The 24,521-nt window shown below is 58.8% G+C and overlaps 1 protein-coding gene and 1 non-coding gene across 4 annotated transcripts in view; both read left to right on the top strand.

The window, feature by feature from the left end:
* The window catches only part of TRPM2 (transient receptor potential cation channel subfamily M member 2), a 49,419-nt gene extending 25,678 nt beyond the window's left edge, over positions 1–23,741 (top strand). The window contains exons 13-33 of one of the 3 annotated variants that reach the window (XM_061192824.1): positions 885–1,022; positions 2,468–2,597; positions 2,786–2,931; positions 3,591–3,703; positions 4,090–4,303; positions 5,746–5,864; positions 6,402–6,534; positions 6,975–7,146; positions 11,219–11,402; positions 12,479–12,660; positions 12,873–13,005; positions 13,659–13,746; positions 15,430–15,517; positions 16,193–16,350; positions 16,954–17,030; positions 17,205–17,306; positions 18,554–18,640; positions 19,126–19,231; positions 20,783–20,884; positions 22,074–22,190; positions 22,837–23,741. In XM_061192824.1, coding sequence (XP_061048807.1) covers positions 885–1,022; positions 2,468–2,597; positions 2,786–2,931; positions 3,591–3,703; positions 4,090–4,303; positions 5,746–5,864; positions 6,402–6,534; positions 6,975–7,146; positions 11,219–11,402; positions 12,479–12,660; positions 12,873–13,005; positions 13,659–13,746; positions 15,430–15,517; positions 16,193–16,350; positions 16,954–17,030; positions 17,205–17,306; positions 18,554–18,640; positions 19,126–19,231; positions 20,783–20,884; positions 22,074–22,190; positions 22,837–22,962 — 2,715 coding nt within the window. In that variant the 3' untranslated portion in view covers positions 22,963–23,741. Of the gene's footprint in view, positions 1–884; positions 1,023–2,467; positions 2,598–2,785; positions 2,932–3,590; positions 3,704–4,089; positions 4,304–5,745; positions 5,865–6,401; positions 6,535–6,974; positions 7,147–11,218; positions 11,403–12,478; positions 12,661–12,872; positions 13,006–13,658; positions 13,747–15,429; positions 15,518–16,192; positions 16,351–16,953; positions 17,031–17,204; positions 17,307–17,367; positions 17,590–18,553; positions 18,641–19,125; positions 19,232–20,782; positions 20,885–22,073; positions 22,191–22,836 lie in introns of those variants that run through there. The other 2 variants (XM_061192822.1, XM_061192823.1) reach the window with 2 other exon arrangements.
* On the top strand, positions 20,750–20,826 carry LOC133094163 (Z6 small nucleolar RNA). The gene has a single exon (XR_009701381.1). It is a non-coding gene; the product is annotated as a Z6 small nucleolar RNA (small nucleolar RNA).
* Positions 23,742–24,521: the final 780 nt, after the last annotated feature.

The raw sequence follows: 24,521 nt of genomic DNA, 5'->3' as shown, positions 1-24,521 counted from the left end.
TCTAAGATAATATTTGATTTTTCCTGCTAGAAAATTATCCACTTCCTTCAGGTTTGCAGATCTGTCCATTGTCCTGTGTGAGCTATTCCTGACCCCTGAGAATGATGTGGCTGTGGCTTGGTTTTATATATTTACAGTTCTGCTTCTCTTGATTCCACTGTGTTTAAGATGTCCAGTTGGAATGTGCTCAAGTGGAAGCTCACACAGACCCATGTCTGTAATTTAAGAAGATGAACTAATTTTTCTTTTTTTATAAAGATGAGTCTTGAGGTGATTTCTAAAATCACTTAAAGAAAGTGCAATTTTGTGTGTGATGTGGGAACTGTGTTCTTTGCTTCTGGGAATTGTTTCCAGACTGTCTGAGGATGTGTTTATTTACTGATGGGCCAGGAAGCCTGGGTTCTCATATCACTGTAGGTTGAGTGTGTCTGGGGTCAGGGTCTTCCCACTCACACATGGCTTTGTCTGTCTGGTGTTTCTTGCTGACCTTCTCTGCAGGAGACATGGTGTAGGTTCCCTTGAGGAGCTCACAGCATGAATCTATTAACAGACTCTGTGTTAGAATTTTACTTCATAGAAAAAGGCTTTGATGCCAGCAGATAAGAGTAGGAAACATTCGGGTGCCTGGCTGGCAACAAGGGTCTACAAATATTGGTGTGGGAGGTAACTGGGTATTGCACTTTTTGGGTATGTCTTCACGTCTCCAGAGTGGTGCTTTAAAAACCCCAGTGTGCATGGGAAAGATTTGGGTGTTGTTGGAAATGCAGTTTGCAGGGCTCATCCTCCAGGGACGGTGGGGCTGAGCTCAGGACCCTCAATAGGCCCCGGGGTTCTGATGCTCGTGGGGCCCTAGGTGAGGGCTCTAACTGTCCGCTGCTCACCAGGTGCAGGGAGTGAGTCTCCGGTCCCTGTACAAGCGTTCGTCAGGCCACGTTGCCTTCACCGTGGACCCTGTCCGTGATCTTCTCATTTGGGCCATCATCCAGAACCGCCGGGAGCTGGCAGAAATCATCTGGGCTCAGGTACCCAGACCCGCTTCCTGGCACGCATGGCTATGGGTGGACCAGTGACAGGGCTCTAGCTGGGGCTTCTGGCCAGAGAACCAACCGCAAGGGGTGGGTGAGTAGCACAGGGCCATGCAGGGAGGGCAGTGGGTGTCCACAACACCAGAAGGAACTCAGGGTGTCCAGGGTTGGAGGACAGAGAGCTTGGCCCTAGGCCCTAGGCAAGAAGAGAATTTTTAGAAAGGAGTGCCACACAATCTCCTCCTGTGGTCTGTCTGGGCCAAGGCCCACCTGGCACACACACCAAGCAGGCCAGGCCACCCTCTGTGGCCCACACTTTCTGGTGGTCAGCGCACGTGCTGTGCCCCCCACCCTGCCCCCCTGGTCAGTAGACTCTGCAGGCAAATTCCATCCCCGGAGGGGCGGCCTCTCTTTCCATTGATGGTTGGGGGTCTCAGACACAATCTGTTACTAAGATGGGCGCTTCCCAGGTGCCGCTGAGCTGTTGGTGGGCCGTCTGGGAACACCTGCCAGCTGGCCTGTCGGCTCTTAGTCCCTGGGCCTGCGTGCGGCTTCATCACCCGTTGCGGGGGACTTGCCGGGGAGGTCCCTGAGAAACAGGGCACTGCAGGCCCAAGTCTCCCTGCGTGGTTTTCCTTTAGTTCAAGCTGACTCTCCTCGTAACGGGAAAGTAAAGTTCTGTAATTTTTTCTCAGCGAGGCCCCGCTTTTACGTGCTGGCATTTCCAGGATGCTCTCAGGAGCCCGCTCCCCCCAGGGTCCCAGCAGAGGCTCTGGTGGCCCCCCCTTCTCCGTAGTTCTGGGAGGTTTGCCCTCGCGCAAGGTGCTTGGGGAGGGGGTCGGCAACAGAGCCGGGCCCGACTGTGGCCTCAGGTGTGCCCCTTGGGGCTCAGGGGACAGAAAAGCCAAACTCGGATTTCCAGGCTCTGACACCAACCCCTCGCCTGGGCTGGCACTGCCCTCAGACCCACCGCCTCCGGGCTGAGCTTTGAGACCCTCTGTGAGATTTTCTTGGCCCCCACTCTGGTGCCTGGGACTGGCAGTGCCACCGAGTCAGGGCACCCTGGGTTTGGACAGGGACGTGCGAGGGTCTGGTCCCCGCCTCTCACCTTCAGGGTGCTCCATGCATGAGGTTGGCCAGATCCCCGGGGAGCTGTGGGCCTCGTGCTGGCAGGGCTGTGCTAGCACCAGTGTCCAGCCCATGTTCTGGGGAGGCAAGTGGGCTGCCTGGTAAGCAGACCACTCCCACCGGCCCGTGCAGGAAACTGGCCACCAGCAGGGCTTACCTGTGATCTGGGTGAGCCCAGTGGTTTATATGGAAGGATCCACAAGTACTTGCTCCACAGCCTGTGCTGTCTCGGGGCCTCTGCTCTCATCACCCTGGGCGGGGGTTCCCGGGGCTGGACCATCCAGGTCCTCACGGTGGCTTCCCCTGGTGCCCAGAGCCAGGACTGCATCGCTGCGGCCTTGGCCTGCAGCAAGATCCTGAAGGAGCTGTCCAAGGAGGAGGAGGACACGGACAGCTTGGAGGAGATGCTGGTGGTCGCGGACGAGTATGAACAGAGAGCCATCGGTGAGTTCCTGGGGCCGCGGCCTTGGACCTGGGCTCGGCTCCTCCTGGCTCACCCTGGGGTCCTCGCCCCGAGTCTCAACGCCATCCCTGTTCAGGCTGTGTCATCTGGAGAGGCCATGCTCTGACACTGTCCTCGGCTGTCACTGCTGGGGACACAGCTGCTGTGACGTGACCTTCCTCACATCCAGGGGTCTTCACCGAGTGCTACCGGAAAGATGAGGAGAGAGCTCAGAAGCTGCTGGTCCGCGTGTCGGAGGCCTGGGGCAAGACCACCTGCCTGCAGCTGGCCCTGGAGGCCAAGGACATGAAGTTTGTGTCTCACGGGGGCATCCAGGTGACCTTCCAGAAACCACCTGCTGCGCTGCTGCAGGGGCAGACGCGGCCTCCCACTCACACAGACAGCACAGGAGGTCCCTATGTGGGAGCCCCCAGCAGGCCTCCAGGAGGTCCCAGGGACAGGACTCGGACGCCCACCCCCTCTACCTGGGGCCTCACGAGGGATACGTGGAGGGGGCAGGGCATCCGCTTGGAGCACCGAGTGCAGGATGCTCTGGCGTTTCCTTGGTGACATGGCGCGCATGGCACACAGTGGGTGTCCCTCGGAACCCTGACGCTTCCTTGGAGCACAGCCTCCTGCTGTCACCATGTCCACAGCACTGTCGTGTGCCGGCCGTTCTGGATCCCAGGGACGTGGCAGGGAGGGGGTCCTGTCCACACCCCCCTACCCCCAGAGAGAGCTCAGAGGGGCCAGCTGGTGAGAGACGGGGGGACAGAAGTCCTGGGCTTGAGCCCTGCTCTCCGCCCCTTCTGTCTGGGAGAGCTGGCCCTGCCCTGCCCTGCCCACAGGGAGCCTCTTCCTCGGCCGGGAGGTGACGGGGCCTGTGCTGAGCTGCCACCGCAGCGTGCAGAGTCACTCCTCCTGGGGGCCTCAGGGAGCACGGGGTCGGGGGTGGGGGATGCCCGTCGCCCTGACACCGGCCCCTGTGTCCGCAGGCCTTCCTGACCAAGGTGTGGTGGGGTCAGCTCTGCGTGGACAACGGGCTCTGGCAGCTGGCCCTGTGCACGCTGGCCTTCCCGCTGCTCTACACGGGCCTCGTCTCCTTCAGGTGCCAGCCTGGCTGCGGGCGGGGGCCGGGGGCTGGGGGCCCGGGGGTCCTCACCGCTGCCACTGATCCCAGGACGGAGGGGACTCATGCTTGGGGGAGGGGCCCTCCGGGCCGAGACCTGCTGTCCCCCAGTACCCGCGGGGGGCCGAGCGCCACCCTGCCCGCACCATCCACCGTGGCCTGAGTATTTCGTTACAGCCTGAAAGGAACCCGAGGGCCCTTTGGGGACCCCTCTGTGGGGCCGTCTGGCCGAGCCCCCGCTGAAGCCATGCATGCAGGGGCAGCAGCCGCATGTGGGTCCTGGGCCCCCCTTCTCTGCGGTGTGACCTGGGTGGGCTGTCAGGCGCCTCACGGCCGCGGTCCCCCCACCCCGCGTCTGCCCCCAGGGACAGGCGGCTGCAGGCCGAGGGGGGCCTGCCCCGCATCCGCGCCTTCTTCAGCGCGCCCGTGGTCGTCTTCCACCTGAACATCCTGTCTTACTTCGCCTTCCTCTGCCTCTTCGCCTACGTGCTCATGGTGGACTTCCAGCCCAGGCCCTCGGGCTGTGAGTGCCTCATCTACCTCTGGCTCTTCTCCCTGGTGTGCGAGGAGCTGCGGCAGGTGGGGCCCTGCCCGGCCCCAGCCCCACCCACTGACCCTCCCGCCCCCCGGGCCGCTCCCTGGGCTCGGTCGCTTTCTCACGGTGGCCCTTGGCCCAGCGCCGTCCCCGGCGAGACTCACGGGGCCGCTGAGAGCCGCACAAGGCCGCTTGGAAAGGGTGGCCTGCGGCCCCCCAGCCACACCGGCCCTTGCTCCTCCTCCACCTGACCTCCCCTCGCCAGGCTCTGCTTTTTGCTTGAAACCCTCTCTGATCACCCCGAACGGGATGCCCTCACCCGTGGCCTCCTGGACTTTGGGGGCGTGTGAGACCCCAGCTCCGCTGTGAAGGGCGCTGCAAAGGGTGGGGTCCCGAGACCGCTCTTGGGTTTGATAATTCTCCAGAAGCACCCCCGGCGCCCTGAGCCGGCAGCTGGCGGTCGCGGGAGAGTGACCGCACGGGAGGCCACAGCTTAACATCGGCTGAGGGTCGAGGTGCACGGCACCGTCCGGCCAAGGATTCTGGACACAGAGCTCCTGTTACCCCCTTCCCTCGGTGGGCAGGGTGTTTCCCGGGGGTCGGTCAGGTACTGCGGGGTGGCCCACCTCCGTGTCCAGCCCCTCTGGAGGTCAAGCTGGCCCTGCGCGGTCCAGGCCCCATCCTGAGTCCCGCTGTGAGCCAACCTGGTGAACAAAGACCCCTTCCGGGCTTGGAGGCCTCCTCGGGGGCCCAGGGCAGAGGGAAAGGCTGATCCTCACGGCTTGTCCCACCCCCACCCCGTTCCCACACTGTCCCCACCTGCCAGTACCTGGAGGCAGCCGGTGAACGTGACCCTCAGCTGGTGTGGGGAGGGGCCGGCCCGCTGAGAGACGCCCGCTCAGACTCACCCCTGCTCTCTGAACTTGGCGGCCAAGAGCCCCAAGATAAAGCCAGCTTAGCTCACAAGCGTCAACACCACCGCCTGCGGGGGATCCTAGGGCACCGTCAGGGTCCCCAGGAAGGAGGTGCAGGGTGGGCGGCCAGGCCTGGGGCCGTGCTGGCTCTGCTGGCCTCGCCTCGTCCCGCACGGCCTCCTGCAACAGAAGCCCCCAGTCCCGGAGCCTCGGCCTCGCGGCGGGCAGCCCAGGACAGAGGGCAGGCCCTTCTCCCGGAGGCTGCCCAGCGGTGCCGGGGAGGGGACCCGGCTGCTCCCGTGGGGCCGCCTGCCCCGCGCACCCAGCTGCTGGGGTCCGGGGTGGGGACTCCCGTGGGGCAGGCCAAGCGGGGCCGCGGTCCCTCCACCGTCTCTCCCTCCTCTGGGGGCCGCTGCAGGGGGCGGGGAGCTGGCCCCTGACACCTTCGCTTGAGGCTGGGGCCAGAGGAGGCCACGTGTCCTGCCCGCGGCCCCTCCCCAGGAAGCCGTGGTTTGCTGGTTGCTGGGCCCGTGAGAGGGATAACGCTCCGGGCCCACTGTGTCCCCTCCCAGCTCTTCTATGACCCGGACGAGTGTGGCCTGATGAAGATGGCGCTCCGGTACTTCAGCGACTTCTGGAATAAGCTGGACATCTGTGCCATCCTGCTCTTCATCGCGGGGCTGACCTGCCGGTGAGCAGCCTCCCCGTGTGGTGCCCGCCCCGTCCATCCCGTCTGAGGCAGCCGCCCCACAGGGCTGGCTCTGGATGAGGCCAGACGCCAGGGCCCCCCCGTGGGGCTCAGCTCCTCTCTGGGCGCATCTGTCCCGAGGGTGCCCTCCCCTTGCCCGGGGACAGTGAGGGAACCAGAGCGGAGACTCGGGGCTCTGTCGCTGCGGGTAGCTGCCGTGTGCGTGCGCCTGCATCCCAGCCTGGGGCTCTGACCTCTCCACTGCCCGTCAGGGCTGCGCGTGTCTGCCCTGCCGTGACCCACTCTCTCCACCAGGCGAGACTGCCCGGCCCAGCCTTCTGGTTCCCGGGACGCCCATGCGGCCTGGCTTCTCTGCCCGTGGCTGGGCTTCTGGACCCTCCTGGAGGCTCTGCCCCTGAGCTCACACCCAGCTTTAGTACTCTGGGGTCCCGGGGTTGCCCCTGGACTGGGGCAGGTGAGCAGGAGGCTGGGGCCAGGCCCTTGGGGCGGCCAGCTGAGGCCCCTGCTTTGCCCAGCCAGGCTCATCCCCTCGCTGCTGTACCCCGGGCGCATCATCCTCTCCCTGGACTTCATCATGTTCTGCTTGCGGCTGATGCACATTTTCACCATCAGCAAGACGCTGGGGCCCAAGATCATCATCGTGAAGCGGATGGTAAGGGGATGAGGGGCGCCTAATGCCAGTTGCAAGTGAGGCGCCCCAGGGCTTCAGCGCACCCCGTAAGATCCCCAGTCCCTGCCTTGCCCCTTGGGCTCCCACCCCCGGGCACGCCCATCTCGGGTCTTTGCCTGTATGTCGCCTCCTCCAGGCAGCCTTGCCAGATCTCCACAGCTCATTCCTGTAACCCCGGTTACAGCTCCTATCACTCCCCTCCTGGGTCATGGTCATGTTGGACCCTTCCTGCACTTCAGGGGGTGCCCAGCGCACCTTTGGGGTGTTGGGGCAGCCCCAGGGCTGTTCCCCCGGAGCTCCTGGCTCTAGGCGTCCATGCCGTGGGCGTCGATGGAGTCCCCCTCCACTGCAGGGCACACAGGAGCCCACCTGTGGGCAGTGAGGGTGTGGGGCTGCAGCCTGCTGTCTCCCTGTCCCCGCAGATGAAGGATGTCTTCTTTTTCCTCTTCCTGTTGGCCGTGTGGGTCGTGTCCTTCGGGGTGGCCAAGCAGGCCATCCTCATCCACAATGAGAGGCGGGTGGAGTGGATCTTCCGGGGGGTCGTCTACCACTCGTATCTCACCATCTTCGGGCAGATCCCGGCCTACATCGACGGTACGATGGGCCCTGACAGCCATGGGAAAGGAGGTGCCAGCCCAGCGGGGGTCCTGCTAGCTCACAGAAGTGGGGGAGGGAGGGCCCGGGGGCTGTGGCTCCTGCAGTGCCTGTGGCCGAAAGAGACAGGTGCATGCTGGGTCCAGCTGAGCAGGGAGGGCGTCAGCTGGCGGAGCCTGAGCTGTACCTCGCAGCTTCGGGGAGATGGGGCCCTGGGGCATCAGCTGACCCCCACCCCCCAGCATTAAATGCTGCCCTATTCCTTCTGTTCCTCCCACTGCAGTCAGAAATAAGTCCTCCTTCTCTGGACACAGAGAACACTCTCTGTGTACTGAGTTTGTTCTCTTGAACAGCTTCATTGAGATTTAATTCACATTACCATAAAGCTCACCTGTATAAAGTGTCCGCTGCAGTGGTTTTTAGTATATTTACAGAATCTAATTTTGGAACATTTGCATCACCCCAAAGAGGCACCCCATGCCCATTAGTAGTCACTCCCCTTCCCCCTTCCCCTCAGCCGTAGGTGACCTCTAATCGACTTTCTGTCTCTATAGAATTTGCCTTTTCTGGACATTTCATATAAAGTGGATCATGTAATACATAGTCTTTTGTGTCTTGCTTCTTCTACTTAGCATAATGTTTTCAAGAGTCATCCGTATAGTAGCCTGTATCAGCATTTGATTCCTTTTTGTTGCCAAATAATACTCCATTGGATAGATTTGCCATGTTCTGTTTATCCATCCATAAGCTGGTGAACATTTGAGTTGTTTCTACGTTTTGGCTCTTATGCCTAATGTGACTATGTTTTCTATAAATTTTTGTGTGGACACGTTGTCATTTCTTTTGGATGTATACCTGGGAGTGGAATGTCTGGGTCACATGGTAATTCTATGTTTAACTTTTTGAGAAGCTGCCCAACTGTTTCCCACAGCAGCTGCACCAGCAATATATGAGGTTCCAATCTCTCCACATTCTCGCCAACACTTGTTATTATCTGTCTTTTTTGATTCTAGCCACCCTACTGGGCGGGAAGTGCATCTCACTGCGGTTTGATTTGCACTTCCCTGATGGCCAATGATGTCGAGCATCTCTTCATGTGATTACTGAGCCATCTTCTTTGGAAAAATATGTTTCTATCCTTTGCCCAGTTTTCAAGTGGGTATCGGTCTTTTCATCGAGTTGTAAGAGTTCCTTACATATGGTTACCAGTCCCTTATCATATTTATGATGTGCAAGTATATTCGCCATTCTGTGGGTTGTCTTTTCACTTTCTTTATGTTGTCCTTTGAAGCACAAAAGTTTTCAGTTTTGTTGAAGCTCACCTTGTCAATCTCTTTGATCATTTGTGCTTTTGGTGTCATATCTAAGAACACACTGCCCAAGCCAAGGTCAGGAAGACTTACGCCTATGGTGTTATTCTAAAAGTTTTATAGCTTTAGCACCTACTTTTGGCCTTTGATCTATTTAGATTAATTTTGTATACAATATAAGAGTCATTCTTTCACAGAAAGCATTCAGTTGTTCCAGCACCCTTTGTTGAAAAGACTATTCTTTCCCCATTGAATTGTCTTGGCACCCTTGTCAAAAATCAATTGACCATGAATGAAAGCGTTTATCTCTAGGCTGTTAGTTCTATTCCATTGATCTATGTGTCTACCCTTGTGCCGATACCACAGTCCTGGCTAGTATAGCTTTGTAGTAATTTTTAAAATCAGGAAGCGTGAGTCTTTCAACTTTGTTCTTTTTTTCAAGATTGTTTTGGCCTCTGGGTCCTTGGGTCCACATGAATTTTTGGGTCATCTTATCAATTTTTCCAAAAAGAGCATCTAGGATTTTGACTGTAAACATGTGATGTCTTCCACTTATTTAGATCTTTCATTTCTTTCTATAATATTTTTTATTTTTCAGTGTATAAGTTGCACTTCTTTTGTTAAATTTATTCCTAAGTGTTTTATTCTTTTTTCATGCTGTTGTAAGTAGAATTGTTTTATTAATTGGATTGTTTACTGCTTGTGTATAGAAATACACTATATTTTGTATATTGAACTTGTATCCTGAAGCCTTGCTGAACTTCTTTATTAGTTCTAATAGTTTTTAAGTGCATTTTTTGGAGATTTGCTATGATCATGTCATCTGCAAATAGAGATACTTTTACTTGCTCTTTTCCAATCTGGATGTCTTTTATTTCTTTTTCCTGCCTAATTATCCTGGTTAGAACCTCTGGTACAGTGTTGAAACGTATCAAGAACAAATGTCTTTATCTTGTCCCTGATCTTAGGGGAAAGCTTTCAGTCTTTCACTACTAAGTACAATGTGAGCTATGGGTTTTTTGTAAATATCCTTCATCAGGTTGACGAAGTTCCCCTCTATTCCTAGTTTCTTGAGTGTTTGTATTATGAAAGGGTGTTAGGTTTGTCAGATGCTTTTCCTGCATCAGTTGTAATGTTCATATGGTTTATTTTCTTTATATTATTAATATGGTGTATTATATTAATTGATCTTCAGATGTTAAAACAACTTTGCATTCCTGGGATATATTTCACTTAGTCATGGTGTATAAATCTTTTTATATGTTGCAGGATTCAGTTTGCTAGCATTTTGTTGAGGATTTTTGCATCTATATTCTTAAAGGGTGTTGGTCTGTAGTTTTCTTTTCTTGTAATGTTTTTATCTGGTTTTGGTATGAGAGTAATATTGGCCTCATAGAATCACTTAGAAAGTAGTCCCTCCTCTTTTATATTTTGGAAAAGCTTATGAAGGATTGGTCTTAATTATTCTTTAAATATTTGGTAGAATTCACCAGAGAAGCCATCTAGGCCTGGACTTTTCTTTGTGTGAAGTCTTAAAATTACAAATTCAATATCTTTACTTGTTATAGGTCTATTTATATTTTCTACTTCTTTTTCAGTCACTTTTGGTAGTTTTTGTCTTTCTAGGAATTTTTCCATTTTTTATAAGTTATCTAATTTGTTAGCATACAATTTTTTTGTAGTATTTCCTTATAGTTTTTTCTGTTTTTGTAAGGTTGGTTGCAATGTCCTCTCTTTCAGCTATGATTTAGTCATTTGAGTCTTTCTTTTTTTTCTGGATCAGTCTAGCTAAAAGGTTGTAATTCTGTTAATCTTTTCCAAGAACCAGATTTTGGTTTTGTTGATTTTCTTTATTGTTTTTGAATTCTCTATTTCATTTATTTGCATTCTGCTGTTTATTATTTCCTTCCTTCTGCTTGCTCTGGGTTTACTTTACTAAAATGGAAGGTTATTTTATTGATTTGATCTCTTTTTTTAAAAAATATAGGTATTTCTAGCTGTTATAATGAGTTTCTACCTTAGAAAATTTGTAGCACTTTCAAAAATATATTTGATTACAGAACAGTGCATACTCATTGCTAAAAAAATTTTAAATTCAAGTTAAGTATAAAGAGGAATGTTCATAATCCTACCTCCCAGAGTTAACCACTATTAACTTAGTATATTTTCTCAGAGATTTTTAAATGCACAAATGGAATATATATTTATGTTTTGTAATATTATATTACAAATATTATAATAAAGGATAAAGTATAAATATTATCCTTTACTTTTCTGCAGTTGTGTGGCTATATTTTGTTTTGTAATCACTCGTTCCACATATAGGAATGCTGCCTCTGTAGCTTTTTTCCTTTCTCGTGTCTCCCTTCTCTTTTTGATAGTTGTTAATTTTCTCTTTGAATCCTTTCCCACCGCATTTTGCTCCCCAGGGTTGGGACCTGTGTCTTATGATGACACAGCCCCTCCTGGTGCTGCCCCCGCCTGGGGCCCAGAAAGTGCCCTGGTGGGATGGATGGCTGGATCTGGGCAGGGGCACGTGCCCGCCTGGAGTACAGGTCTGGCTTCCCTCGGCAGCCGCACTTCCTGCCCGCGAGGATGCTTGGGTGTAAATGGATGCCCCTCTTTGGGCTGCCCTCGCGCCTGAGCTGACAGCCACGGTCACCCAGATGTGTGGGTGTCCAGGTCTGCGGGGTCATCGCCCGAGGACCCTTGTGCTTCCACTTGGCTTTCTTGGTTCACCTGCCCCCTAACTCCCGAGGCAGGCGTGAACTTCAGCCTGGACCATTGCAGCCCCAATGGCACCGACCCGTACAAGCCCAAGTGCCCCGAGATCGACGCGACGCGGCGGGAGCCCGCCTTCCCCGAGTGGCTGACGGTCATCCTGCTCTGCCTCTACCTGCTCTTCACCAACATCCTGCTGCTCAACCTCCTCATCGCCATGTTCAAGTGAGTGCCCTGCGCCGGCCTGGCCGGGCACACCCCTGGCCCTACCGCCACCCCCATGGGTGCGGATGGGGCGGGGCCCAGCACCCGGCACCTGGCTCAGCCGAGGTTGACCGTGCACGGCCACGCTCTCTGGTCACCGCTGAGTCCGTCCCAGGCACTGCTGCTGCGGGACCAGTGCACGGCCCATGTGCCCGGAGGCTGCGGGCTGGGGCACACGGAAGTCTCGCCCCTCCCACCCTGGAGGGAGCGGGTGCGGGGCAGCGACCTGGCTGAGGCCGGCTCTAGATGTGGAGGTGCGTGTCACACTTATTGAAAATCCGACGATGCAGGATGACCTGTATTTGCTCTCCATGGCTCAGGGCATCGCCAGCCCCTCAGCGCCCCTCCCGGCCTCTGCAGAAGGGCCCCTGGGACCCGCGGCGACCCTGGTGAAAATCCCTTAATTCCTGGTTTGGGCACCGTTTCTCTTCCCTTTCATCAGCTAGCGTGGTGAGGTCGCTGCTTTCTGATTTACCACGTGTTCTGAACAGTGAGAGACCCTGACCTGTGCTGGGCTGTGATAGAGACAGAGAGGCCAGAAGGCCAGCGGGCAGGGGCTGCATCTTGGCCCTGCCTGGCCTCCCTCCCTCCCTCCGAGGGCCTCTCTCTGGCAAGGATTCGGGTCAGTTGAAGTCCATCCACAAGACACACACGTTGCAGAGAATAAACGTGTCGGCCTGTTGAAGACAGCGTCCCTTCTGTGTGTCAGATTCAAGGGACGAGCCCCTCTTAGAGTCCAGTGCAGGACACTGTGCATCTCCCAACACACGCAGCTCTGTTTTACCCTCTAACGAGGTCTGTAGAACCTAAAATCTGGGTCTTCTTTCTTCCTTCTCCCCTTGGCTCCCAGGAAGCTCAGAATTCTGAGGCCGGCAGTTCAGCTGCCTTTTCCTGCATCTGGAGTGGCCCCCCTCGGTGGTGTGTGTGCTCTTTATGGGCCGTCACGGCAGACACGCCGGGCAGCGACACGGGTGTGTTTGTAACCGTGTTTGGGTGGCCCGTGTTCCCCTGTAACCAGTGCTCTCTACCCCCTGCAGCTACACGTTCCAGCAGGTCCAGGAGCGCACGGACCAGATCTGGAAGTTCCAGCGCCACGACCTGATCGAGGAGTACCAGGGCAGGCCCCCTGCGCCGCCCCCCTTCATCCTCCTCAACCACCTGCATCTCTTCATCAGGAGGGTCATCCTGAAGGTCCCCACCAAGCGGCACAAGCAGCTCAGTACGCTGCCGTCTCCCTCATCCCAGAGCTGCGTCTGGGGCGCAGACGGGGCGGGGCGGGGGCAGCAGCTCCTTGGAGCGTTCCGGAAGCTCGGTGGGCGTGCAGACCGCTCCGCCCACCGACTTCCCACCAGCCCGCTGGGGGCGGGTGTCAGGGTCTCGGCCCCTCCCTGCGGGGCCCCGAGTGGGTCAGAGGCTCCCCTCCCCCGACAGAGAACAAGCTAGAGAAGAACGAGGAGGCGGCCCTCCTGTCCTGGGAGATGTACCTGAAGGAGAACTACCTTCAGGACCAGCAGATCCAGCAGAAGCAAAGGCCGGAACAGAAGATCCAGGACGTCAGCGGCAAGTACGGGGCCAGGGCGGTCCCCTCGGGGCTCCTGACACGTGTGCTCCTGTCACACAGCACACGCGGCGCCGGGGGAAGGCAGCTCAGAAACCCCGCACGCAAAAGACGAGAGCGTTTGGAAGTATTTTTCGTATAAAAACAGAGGCCACGTTGGGTGCAATTCCTATGTTGTAGCAAAAGAAGACAGAAACCAAACAGACATTCCCCAGACAACGGGGCTGCGTCCTCCTCCTTCCAAAGTCCCCAGTGGTGCCCAGCGGTAGCTTTCCCCATTGTGACTCGGCTGTGGAACTCGTGGCAAATCGAGGCGAGGAGCCAGCCGTGTGCGCGTCTGCACACCTGCACCTCCTGCCTAGCCGTGCCCCACACACACACACCCCCCCCCCGCCAAACCCTGGGGCTGTTGGGCAGCCCTGTGAGCCGGGGGCATCCGTTGGCTAAGAGATCTTCCCCTTGGGCCACTAGGCGGTGCTCATTCTGTACGGAAACGTATGGTATAAATACTTTCAAATTAAGAGGAAGATGCGTGAAATTAAGGCCAACAGAGCCTGGGCTGCTGGATCTGATAGGCCACCCACCTGCAAAGAGGCACCAGGCTTCCTTCACATCCCGCCCCCGGCTGGCCTGCGGGGCTCAGCTGTGTCCTCTTGCAGGGTGGACACCATGGTGGACCTGCTGGAAATGGCACATCTGAAGCAGTCGGGCTCCATGGAGCAGAGACTGGCCTCCCTAGAGGAGCAGGTGGGTTCCGGGCTGGGACCTCTGTTTCTGGGCACAGCTCCGATGGACCTGGAAGGTCGCTCTGTGGTGTGGTGGCTTTGAGAGTGAGCACACTGGGAAACCAACCAGAAGAAGGGGGCGGTGACATCGGGGCCATTGCTCCCAACTGGCAAGGGCACCTTCTCCGTCCTCCAGGGAACTCCACCAGACACTCCCCTGCCTGAGCTCTGCCACACCTCACTGTGTGGCGGCCACATCAGGGGCTGGTCTGAGGGAACAAACTCTTGACCTTCTCCTGGCCTCCTTGGAGCTGTCCTCTGAGACAGCCGCTGTCTCCAGACTCTGCACCTGGAACCTGGGAGGGGGCCGTGGAAATTACTAACAGCCCTTGGCTGCTTTCTCAGGCTGCCAGCTATGCTGGGAGGGAGGGAGGCCATGGGGCCAGCAAGGATGCGTATGGATGTCCATGTGGACAACTGGACTGAGGGGCAACATCGGAAAGCAGCATGTGGATGTCTCAGAGCAGCTCCAGATGAGAGAGCGGTGGCCAGTAGGCGACAGGAGAGCAGCCTCCACCCGCCCCTCCCCCCTCAGTGTCCACTGACAGACCCCCTATCAGCTGGGCAGCCCTGAGTGGCCTCACGTCCAAGAGTCATTGCCTCATAGGCCAGCTGGGCTCAGGTGCCTGAGTGATGCTGAGGGACAGTAATGTGTATTAGTTCATCCATCCATCTATCCATCCATCCATCCATCCATCCATCCATCCATCCATCCATTCTTCCATCCATCCATCTGCCCATCCATCCATCTGCCCATCCATCCATCCATCCATCTATCCAACCATCCATCCATCCATCCATCCATCCGTCCATCCATCCATCCATCCATCCATTCTTCCATCCATCCATCTGCCCATCCATCCATCTGCCCATCCATCCATCCATCCATCCATCCAACCATCCATCCATCCATCCATCCATCCATCCATCCATCCATCCATCCATCTATTCATCCATCCATCCATCCATTCATTCATCCATCCATCCGTCCATCCATCCATCCATCCATCCTTCCAGTCATTCATGCATCCATCTATCCATTTATCTGTCCATCCATCCATCCATCCATCCATCCATCCATCCATCCAGTCATTCATGCATCCATCTATCCATTTATCTGTCCATCCATCCATCCATCCATCCATCCATCAATCCCTCTATCCATCTGTCTGTCCATTCATCATCTATCCATCCATCCATCCATCCAGCCCACGTTTCCTGTGTGCCTCCTCCATGCCTGTCCAGAGCTGGCCTTGAGAATGTCAGGGTGACAGGCATTATCTCATCCTTGAGGATTCCCAGTCAGAGGGAGGCACAGACATAAAGGTTCATTGTCACAATGTAGTTCAATAGGCACAGTGAAGGAGGTGGATGCAGGGGCTTCGGTCAGGGAGGCCTTGGGACTCCAGGACGAGGAGGGGTGGACCAGGCAAAGGCCAGGTCCCCACCCCTCCGTGCCCCTCCTGCTGTGCCCTGACCCTGTGCCCCCCAACCCTGTGGGCCTGCCCTGGGTTCCCCTCCTCACTCTGGGTGCTCTGGCCCCAGGGCCTGTGCCTTGCGACACAGGGGAACAGGGTGGGTGGGAGCTGGGCATTCCGTGTGGGGGCAGGTGTTGACCAAATCTTGTTTGGGACGTGCCTTCCAGGTGGCCCAGACGGCCAGAGCGCTGCACTGGATCGTGAAGGCCCTGAGGGACAGCGGCTTTGGCTCGGAGGAGGGCGTCCCCACCCTGGGTGAGTGGATGGCTGTACCAGCAGCTGGTCTCTACCACCTGTGCTCTTTTGCGTCCGGGGGTCCGTGGGGAGGAGATTCAGCAGACCCAGTGCCTCGGGGAGCATGGCGCACCCCACAGATGCACGTGCAGAGTGTGGCCAAGTCCCCCGCTTGACCAGGCTGGGGACTTCCAGAGGTCGCCTGGCCCCCAGCCCCATCTTCCTCCTGTGCATCAAGCTACAAAGTGGGGGCAGCTCCAGCAGATACCCGAGACCCAGGCACGTCGACTGGGTGACAGAAAGCAAGTCTTTGTTCCTAAATTTGCAGTCGGCCAAGAAATGGGCATGAGTAACCCTCCTGGGGTGTTGCTGGCCCCAAAGGAGCAGTGTGCCCTCCTCAGCGGGCCAAGCTTCTGTAAGGGCCTGTGCGTCCAGCTGATTACTGACAGCTCTGCTGGGAGCTGTCCAAGGTGGTGGTTGCCTGACCCCAGGTCTCCGTCCTCCTGGGCCGCAGTGCTGGGGGCCCTGGGGAGGGTACCCTCTTTGGGGCTGGCATTCAATCCGGGCTTGGGGAGGTAGAGGCAGCCCAGAAATCTAGGGGAAGGGACCATAGAGGATGGCCCTGTCCTGCGCGCCTGGCACCCGAGTCCGGGCCCAGCTTTGCCCACAGCTCCGTGCGGCTGTTCCCATTCCCAGCACCCCAGAAGGCCTCGGTGGGGCGGGACCCTGAGCTGGACGGCGGGCTGAAGGTGGAGGACCCGGGCGACGCCTACCACGTGGATGCCCGGCACCTCCTCTACCCCAGCTGCCCCGTCCAGCGTTTCCCAGTGCCCAACGAGAAGGTGCCCTGGGAGGTGAGTGCCTGTTCTGCCGCGTCCACCAGGCTGCAGGGGCCCGGTGTCCTGGGGGGGAGCAGTCCAGCCCCCCGGGGTGGATGAGTCCGCTGCGGCCTCACAGGGACATGACAACAGATGAGAAAACGGAGGCACGCGGTCCACGTGGCCAGAGGGGGTGGAGCTGGGGTTTGAGCCAGGACGCTGGTGGGCCTCCATCCACACACAGCCGACTGCCCTGCTTGTCCGACCCCCTGTCCCCAGTGAACGGTCCCCGCCCTGTTTCTGAGTGCCGGGGAGGCCGGAGGTGGAGAGAGAGAGGGAGAGATGGTTGAGGCATGGGGGTGCCCCCCCAGTCTTCTCTCTGGTTTTCCTTGGAACATTCCAGGCTGTTACTCTTCCCCAGTCTCTGCCAGTGGGAACCCTTCTACCCTCTAGAGCCCAGCCTAGCCCCCCATCCCCCATCCTGGGGGCTGGTCCGGGTGTGTGCGTCCTCAGGTCTGCTGAGCTCAGGCTCCCGGGCCCTTTGGGCCGTCCCAGGGTCTTGGGCTCTGAGGTCAGCCGTCCTGGGTGCCAGCTGACCTGGGGTGGTGACTGACTGAGGGGAGCCCCCGTGTCATGCAGACGGAGTTCCTTATCTACAACCCGCCCTTCTACACGGCCGACAGGAAGAACAAAGACCTGGTGGACCCTGTGGGGGAGTGAGTGCCCTGCTTCCTGCCTGGGCGGGTGGCCCGTCCTCCCTGGGGGCTGGGGCATGCTGGGAGGGCTGCGGCCGGGGAGGGGCCCTCGTGGTGGACCCCCTGAGGGCTCACCGCGGCCGCTCTGCATCCCGCCGTCTTTGTCGGGGACGCGACCTCTCCTCTCGCTCCCAGCGCCCTGGAGCCTCTGTCCAGGATCAGCTACAACGCGGTGGATGGACGCCTGGACCGGCGCAGCTTCCACGGGGTCTACGCTGTGCAGGATGGGCTGCCTCTGTGAGTGCAGCCTGGCCCTCCTCCGCGGCCTCTGGGGGTTTCCTTCCGGGGTCAGGTTTCCTCTCCGGCAGAGTGGGCGTTTTTCTGATAAAAACAAACAAAATACGGAAGAAAAGAAACATCCACCCAAGGCGTTTCCTTCGTGGGGAGGTGGGGGCCGTGGGCTGGCCCCGCTGGCCTGGGCGCTGCGCCCTCGTCCCCCGATGTAACCTTTACGGCTTCCGTTCCTGTGGTGTGGAAATGGGGTAAAACGTGGACCGCCCGGCTGCCAGCTGCACCGATCGTGAGAATGAAAGGGGGGAGCTGTTAAAGGGCCCCTGGGGTTACGTGTAGGGGACGGAGGTGTTTCCAGGTCTGCTCTCTGTAGGGACGGGCACTGAGGCCCACTGTACAGGTGAAGAATCAACATAAAGATGTCAGGTGACCCGTGGCGTCAGACCCAGCAGGCACTTAGTGGACGCCTACTGGGTGCCAGCCTGGGGTTTGGAGATCAGAGGGCCTCCTCTGATGGGGTTTGCTGGGGAAGCAGCACCGCAGGGCGGAGGCCGAGGAAGGGCAGTCAGCATCTGCGGAGGGACCACAGATGGCCAGGATGTGGGGACCCCATGGAGCAGGCGGTCGTTGAGGGGACCTGGGGGGGGGAGGTGTGTGGTGGGCCTCTGGGGAAGGTTCTGGAACAGGGAGCAGAGGCTGTGGAAGGAGGTGGTGGGGGACGGGTGGGGCAGGAGAACAGAAGTGACCAGGAGCGGCTCCAGCCCCGGACAGGGGAGGGACCTAGGGGGACGTGGTGTTCAGGATGAGAGCAGGACGGAGTGTCACAGCGGGGCGTGGGGGGGACCGTCGGGTGCCAGGTCACAGGCTGGCCGAGGCCCTCGGACGCAGCACGATGGGCGGTCAGGCGCTCTCTGGGGAGGTCTGCGGTGGGGCTGGGCTTCTGCTCCCAAGGAGACCCCTTTCCTTTCCAACTCACGCCAAGGTGACCTGAAGCCTTGGAGCCCCCTAGGGACAGGATTCGGGGTGGACAGCCCCAGCGGGTGATGCGGAGTCGGCCAGTCGGTCAAGGGGCCCGTGGGCGTCGGGGGTCGGCTCCGGGGCTCCATACGGTGGCCTCCTCCCTGCTCCCGTCCATCCTGGGCCGGGGCAGGTGTGGGCGGAACCGGCACGCGCCCCATCAGAGGCCCCGCCTGCTGCCCCAGCCTGGCTCTCCGGCTGCAGGCGGCAGGCTGAGCAGACCCCTGTCCGCCCAGGAACCCCATGGGCCGCACAGGGCTGCGCGGGCGCGGGGACCTCAGCTGCTTTGGCCCCAACCACACGCTGCAGCCCGTGGTCACCCGGTGAGTAGCCCCGGATGAGCACCCAGCGTGCGCCACGCGCCCTACCCCATAGTGGCCTGGATAAGCGCGGGCGCGCCCCAAAACACAGGGCAGGAGCGTCTATGCCCCCAGGAAAGCCCAGGCCCTTCCTGCCCCCAGGCTGCCCTCACTTCCTGTGGGTCCCCCTCCCTCAGAGGCCCCTTGGGGGAGGGACAAAGCCAGGGCCAGGGCTCACTACGCAGACAAAATGAAAATCCATATCAATCTACCCGTCATTTCCAAAGAGTCACAGAGGTGGAAGGGCTGGGTCCAGGGCACGTGCTTCTTTAAGGCTTTTGATAGAAAAATATTCTCCCAAAAGGCCTACCCATTCTAGTCAGACCAGCAGTTACGGGAGCGATGGTTACCATCCCTGAGCCCCTGGAGCAGGTGCTCAGGAGTGCGGGGGGTGCCTTGGCCTCCCCCGGAGCGGGGGAGGGGCTGACATCAGACCATCCCTCCTGCAGCTGGAGGCGGAACCAGGACGGCGCCATCTGCAGGAAGGGCATAAAGAAGATGCTGGAGGTGCTGGTGGTGAAGCGCTCCCTCTCAGAGCACTGGGTGCTGCCCGGGGTGAGCCCGCGCCCGCCGTCCCGGGTCCCGGGGCCCTGCGTGCCTTTGCCCATTCCACCCACCGAAGGAACACCACCCCCTGTGGTCGCTGCCCTGGACAGCTCAGACTGTCCTTGGTCCTGAATGACAAAGGCCGGTCCTTGCCTTTTAGAGGGATTTCTCCCTCCTAGTATCTTGTTTTGTGGTTGTGAACACGGGTTCAGGTGCTCTTCAGCGTGTAAGCACTAATTGAGCACCTACTGCATCCCGGGGGGCACCAGGCTCAGGGCTGGGGCTGCCTCGGAGGCTAGACTGGGTCTCCCTGCAGAGCTCAGGGGTTGGGGTCAGACGCAGCTGCCAGGTGGGTGTCTCAGGCGCGCACCTGCCCCTAGCCCTGGGGCCTGAGCTGAGCCTGGGGCAGGGGACGGGGGTGCACAGCCCCTCAGCTCAAGGGCGGCAGCTCCTTGCAGGACCGAAGGCTGGCGTGCACCCCAGAGGCCTTGTGGTGACAGAATTGGGGTGTGGAAGGCCCTGGGCCTGTCCTGTCCAAGCAGGCCCAACCACTCAGATCCTGACCCATCAATCTGCCCTCTGCCCCCCACGACCCTGTCACTGCTCTGGGGTTGGAGTAGGCTGACCCTGGCAGGAGGACCGTGTCGCCCACCAGGCCCCCGGCTGGTCTCTGGGTGCAGCTCTGTCCGGGGTCCCCTCCTCTGAGCCTGTACCTGGGAGTCCGTGATTCGCCCAGCTCAGCAAGAGGCCGTCGGGTTTCCCCACCACCCACCCGGTGGCCCAGCAGCTGCTCTGCTGGGACAGCAAGTTAATGGGTGTGTGTGGGGCAGTGGTGCCACTGAGGGTCTTCAGACCCCAACCAGGATTCCAGGGCCCTGGGCGGCTCTCGTTCTTGCAGCCATAGCCCCTGTACTCTCTAGCTGAGGGAGTGCGGCTCTGAGCCCAGGCCCGGCCCTCTCCTCCCGCGGGTTCTCCGGCACCATTCAGCCTCCCTCTCTGGCACTTCGGTCTCTCCTGCTGATGGGCATCTTCTGAGTTGTGTCCCTGTGTCCCCGAGAGAGGTACTGAGGGGCATCTGATGGTCCCTGCCACCGCAGCCAGCGAGGGGCTAGGGCGTCTCCAGGGCCTACGTGGATGGACGTGATGTGGACTGAGAGGGTCCCCTAGACGGATGGGGAGGGGAGTGCGGGTGCAGGCCCGTGTCCGGGGCGTCGGGAGTGGCCAGGCGCCCGGCGTGCCAGAGCAGAGGCTGGAGACAGGGACAGGGGTGGACACAGACAGGACACAGCCCGGCTGGTGGTCAGGGTGGTGGTGGTCCGGGGGCTGGCTCCCCTACAGTGCCCTGCGCGCCTCACAGGCTGTGCCACCCTCCTGCCCCGCGGGCTGACCTGGACTCTGGGCTCTGGGCAATGTCACTCCAGCCCCGAGGCAGCCGCTGCCAGACACTTGTCCGCCTGTGGCTCCAGGGGGCTGGCCCGCGGCCCACGCCGGGCAGGTGGCCAGAGGAAGCAGGTCCCCAGACAGCCGTGCTGACCCGCCCCTTCCTCCCTCTCTGCTCAGGGCTCCCGGGAACCAGGAGAGATGCTGCCCCGGAAGCTGAAGCAGGTCCTCTGGAGAGAGTTCTGGCCTTCCTTCGAGAGCCTGCTGATGCAGGGCATGGAGGTGAGGTGACCTTTCTGCTTGGCTCGCACCTGTGCGTCTGGGGCCCCAAGGTGCGGGTCGTGACAGCTGCAGGGCGGGCTGCATGGAGCTGGGGAGCCTCCTGGAGGGACCCACATGGCCGCGGCTCTGGGCCCCTCGCCTTCTCTCTCTGTCTGGGTTTGCCCCTTCCGAGGAGATCAAGTGGGGGGCCACGGCCTCTGCTGGCCTGGGGCCGGGGCACGCCTGGTGTCCAGCCCACACTCCCTCTTGCCCTGAGCACAGCTGGGCACAAAGATGTAACTCGCTTTTCAGTTAATTTGCAAAGGCCATATTTTTAGGTCCACATTTCCAAATCCACCTCGCTCTTTTTCAGGACCACATAATATTTTGTGCCATGATTTATTTAAACAGTCCTCCAAGTGGGCATCTGAGTCGTTGCTGGTTCTGTCTCTGTGGCGTCTCAGGATGAAATAAGCAATGGCTGATATTTACGGTTTTGACCTACAAACCAAGCAGTTTCACACGGCTTGTCCCCTGCAACCCCACAGGGAGCACTGCCATCTCTCTTTTCTCTGCTTTGTAAAAATAAACTTCTTTATTTGTTGAGGTAAAATCCAAACAACATAAAAGGAACCATTTTGAAGTGAGCAGTTCAGTGGCATTTAGTACACAGACAGCGTGGTGTGGTCACCACCTCTGTCTAGTTCCAGAACATCCCATCACCCCGAAAGGAAACCCATACCAATTGGCAGTCACTCCCTTCCCTCCCCCAGCCCCTGGCACCCACGAGGCTGCTTTCCGTCTCTGTGGATTTGCCTGTTCTGGACATTTATTATAGGTGGAACCATACAGCGTGCAGCCTTTGGTGTCTGGCTTCTTTCACTTTGCGTAATGTTTTGAGGTCCACTGGCCCTTTTTAATCCTTCCAAGGACAGTCGAGGCAGGTCTGGTTACCAGGCCAGAGACCAGAAGGGAGACGAGTGAGGCTGTGGGTCCCCATGATGTGTCAGTCAAGCTGAAGGTGGTGTTGGGGACAGGTGGACGGGGTGGGGGAGAGCCAGGCGGGGCTTGGGTGCAGTGGATAGCTGGGCTCAGAGCATCCCAGACCCGGACCGGCTGCAGGGAAAGCATGGGGCCCCTTCCTCTGGGAGAAGACCAGGGGCTCAGGGGTCCATTAGGCGAACCAGCTCACACCTGTGCTGCCTCCCAGGTGTACAAAGGGTACGTGGATGACCCAAGGAACACGGACAACGCCTGGATCGAGACGGTGGCCGTGAGCGTCCACTTTCCAGACCAGGGCGATGTGGAGCTGAAGAGGCTGAACTCTGTATGTGGCCTGGGTCTCAGGCTCTGAGGAATGGGGGGGCGGGGGGCATCAGTGCCCCAGAGAGCCTCAGGGCCTATAGGGAGGGGTCTGAGGGGTTCCGGGGCCTGGGGCCAGAGCTGGCCAGGACCAGAGGGTGGGAGCTGCGGGGGTCAGAGTTGTGCCAGAGGGTACCAAGGGGGCGTCCGGGAGAGGCCAGAGGGCAGCAGCAGGAGTCTGGGGCGCAGCCAGGGCTGGCCAGGAACCCTGGAGGCCTCCAGGCTCGCACCCAGGGGAGGCTGGTTCCAGCACTTTTGTGGGGATGCCGTCCCCTGTACTTAGATCAGTCCTACGTATCCCTAATCCAGAACTGGGACCAGGAAGTCCCAGGGAACAAAACCCGGGCTGTGTCTGCAGGACAGAAAACCCCAGAACAAGGCTGCACCTCTTCTCTCTCCTCCTTTAAGGGTTTTTAAGGCTTTGTGGGCATTTTCTGATTCGTGCCTGTGCAGCAGAAGGATAAAGCAAGTGGCCATTGGCCAGGCCTGTGGCAGGGCCGGGAGCCAGGTCGCGGGGTCCCCGCCACCCCCTGACGTCTGTAGTCTCGGGGTGTCTGGGTGGGGGCAGGGCCGGCTCAGGAGGGAGTCAGGATCTACCCCTGTCCTCGCAGCACCTGCACTCCTGCGATGCGGGGGTGTCCATCCGGTGGCAGGTGGTGGACGAACGCATCCCGCTGTACGCCAACCACAAGGCCATCCTCCAGAAGGTGGCCGCCTTGTTCGGGGCCTACTACTAACCTGGGGACGCAGCCCGGGCAGCTCTGCAGGGGCCGGCGGAGCTGCTCCATCCACGGCCCACTCGGATCAGCAGCCCCTCCTGCCCAGCTGTTGAACTGGGAGGCTTCGGGGTGCCCTGGGAGGAGAGCTGAGCAGGGCGCAGGGGGGCTCCGGCCATGAGGCAGGGCCTCAGGGTTGAGGTGGCCACAGACACCCCACCAACCAACACTGCTTCTCCCGAGCCTGCTGGCGGCCAGTGGACACCCTCCTGGCCACGTCCTGTGAGCAGCATGTCCACCATCAGAGGTGTCTCCACCCAAGGCTGGCACTTCCTGGAGAGTCGGGGATCCCCTGTGGCCTCCTCCTCGGGCCCACAGCCCCGAGAGGGCCTCCACCGTGACCTAACTCAGACCCTTGCCTGGCCTGGGGTGGGGCACCGTGGGACCCATTTCCCTTGGCTGTCAGGGCTGAGCCCCTTAGCAGGGCAGGAGGTGCAGGCAAGCTCCGGCCTCCTCCCGAGATGCAGAGGTCTCTGCCTGTGTGCTGCCCCGGGACCCAGGCGGGGAGGACGCAGACGCACCGGGCGGGCGGGGGCTCTCCTGCACATGGTGCCCCTCCCCTCACCCTGAGAGCCCAGGAGGAGGGGCGGTAGGTGTGGACTGAGGGGCCACCCAGCTCAGCATCAGCGACTCACAGGCCATCAGCACAAGCCATCAGGAGCCACGGAATGTTGTGAAAACCCCACATTAAATCTGCTTTCCTACACCAGCCTCGCCCGCCTCTTCTGTGCGTCCCTCAAATAAAGTTATAGACGCAAGCAGTGGTCAAGGGTCTGTGTCTGGGTCACCAAGACCTCACCCAGCCCACAGCCAAGCTTCCTGGGGCCTGAGGGGGTCTCCTGTGGACACCCTGCAGCCCCTCCGTCCAAACTCATGATTTCTCCTCCAATCAACACCCCCCCAACACACACACACACACACACACACACACACACACACTCCCTCTTCCTCATTTCCTAGACCCCGGCTCCGGCCCCCAACTTGGGACTCAGCCCCTTGCGCCTCCCCCACCCCCCCACCCTGCAGGTGCTCAGCCACTGTGGGGGCCTTGGTTTTTTATCTAGAATCTCATATCCAGCCAAACTAGTGTTCAAGTGGCAGCACCAAACAAAGACATTTTAAAAGCATAAGGACCCAGAAAGTGTGCTCCTCATGCACCCTTTCTGAAAGAATTTCTCAAAGATGAATTACAGAAAAGCAAAACACACTGTCCTAGTCAGCCTGGGCTGCAGAACCAGGCACCACAGACGGAACATCCACGTTCTCACAGTTCTGGAGGCTGGGGTGGGGGTCAAGGTGTGGGCAGCGTGGCTCCTGGGGAGGGCTCTCCCCTGCTTGGCCACGGCCACCTTGAACTGTGTCCTCAGGTGGCCTTTCTTTGGAGTGTGCAGGAGTTGGGGGGGGGGCTCTGGTTCTCCTCTTATAGGGGCACTAATTCTATCAAGTCAGGGCCCCACCCTTATGACCTCATTTAACCCTACTTCCTTAGAGGTCCTCCCTCCAAATACAGTCACACTGGG

This window comes from Eubalaena glacialis, chromosome 6, assembly GCF_028564815.1.
Source record: "Eubalaena glacialis isolate mEubGla1 chromosome 6, mEubGla1.1.hap2.+ XY, whole genome shotgun sequence".
NCBI lineage: Eukaryota > Metazoa > Chordata > Mammalia > Artiodactyla > Balaenidae > Eubalaena > Eubalaena glacialis.
Note: the sequence above shows the minus strand (reverse complement) of the source record. Positions and strands in the feature narration are given on the sequence as shown.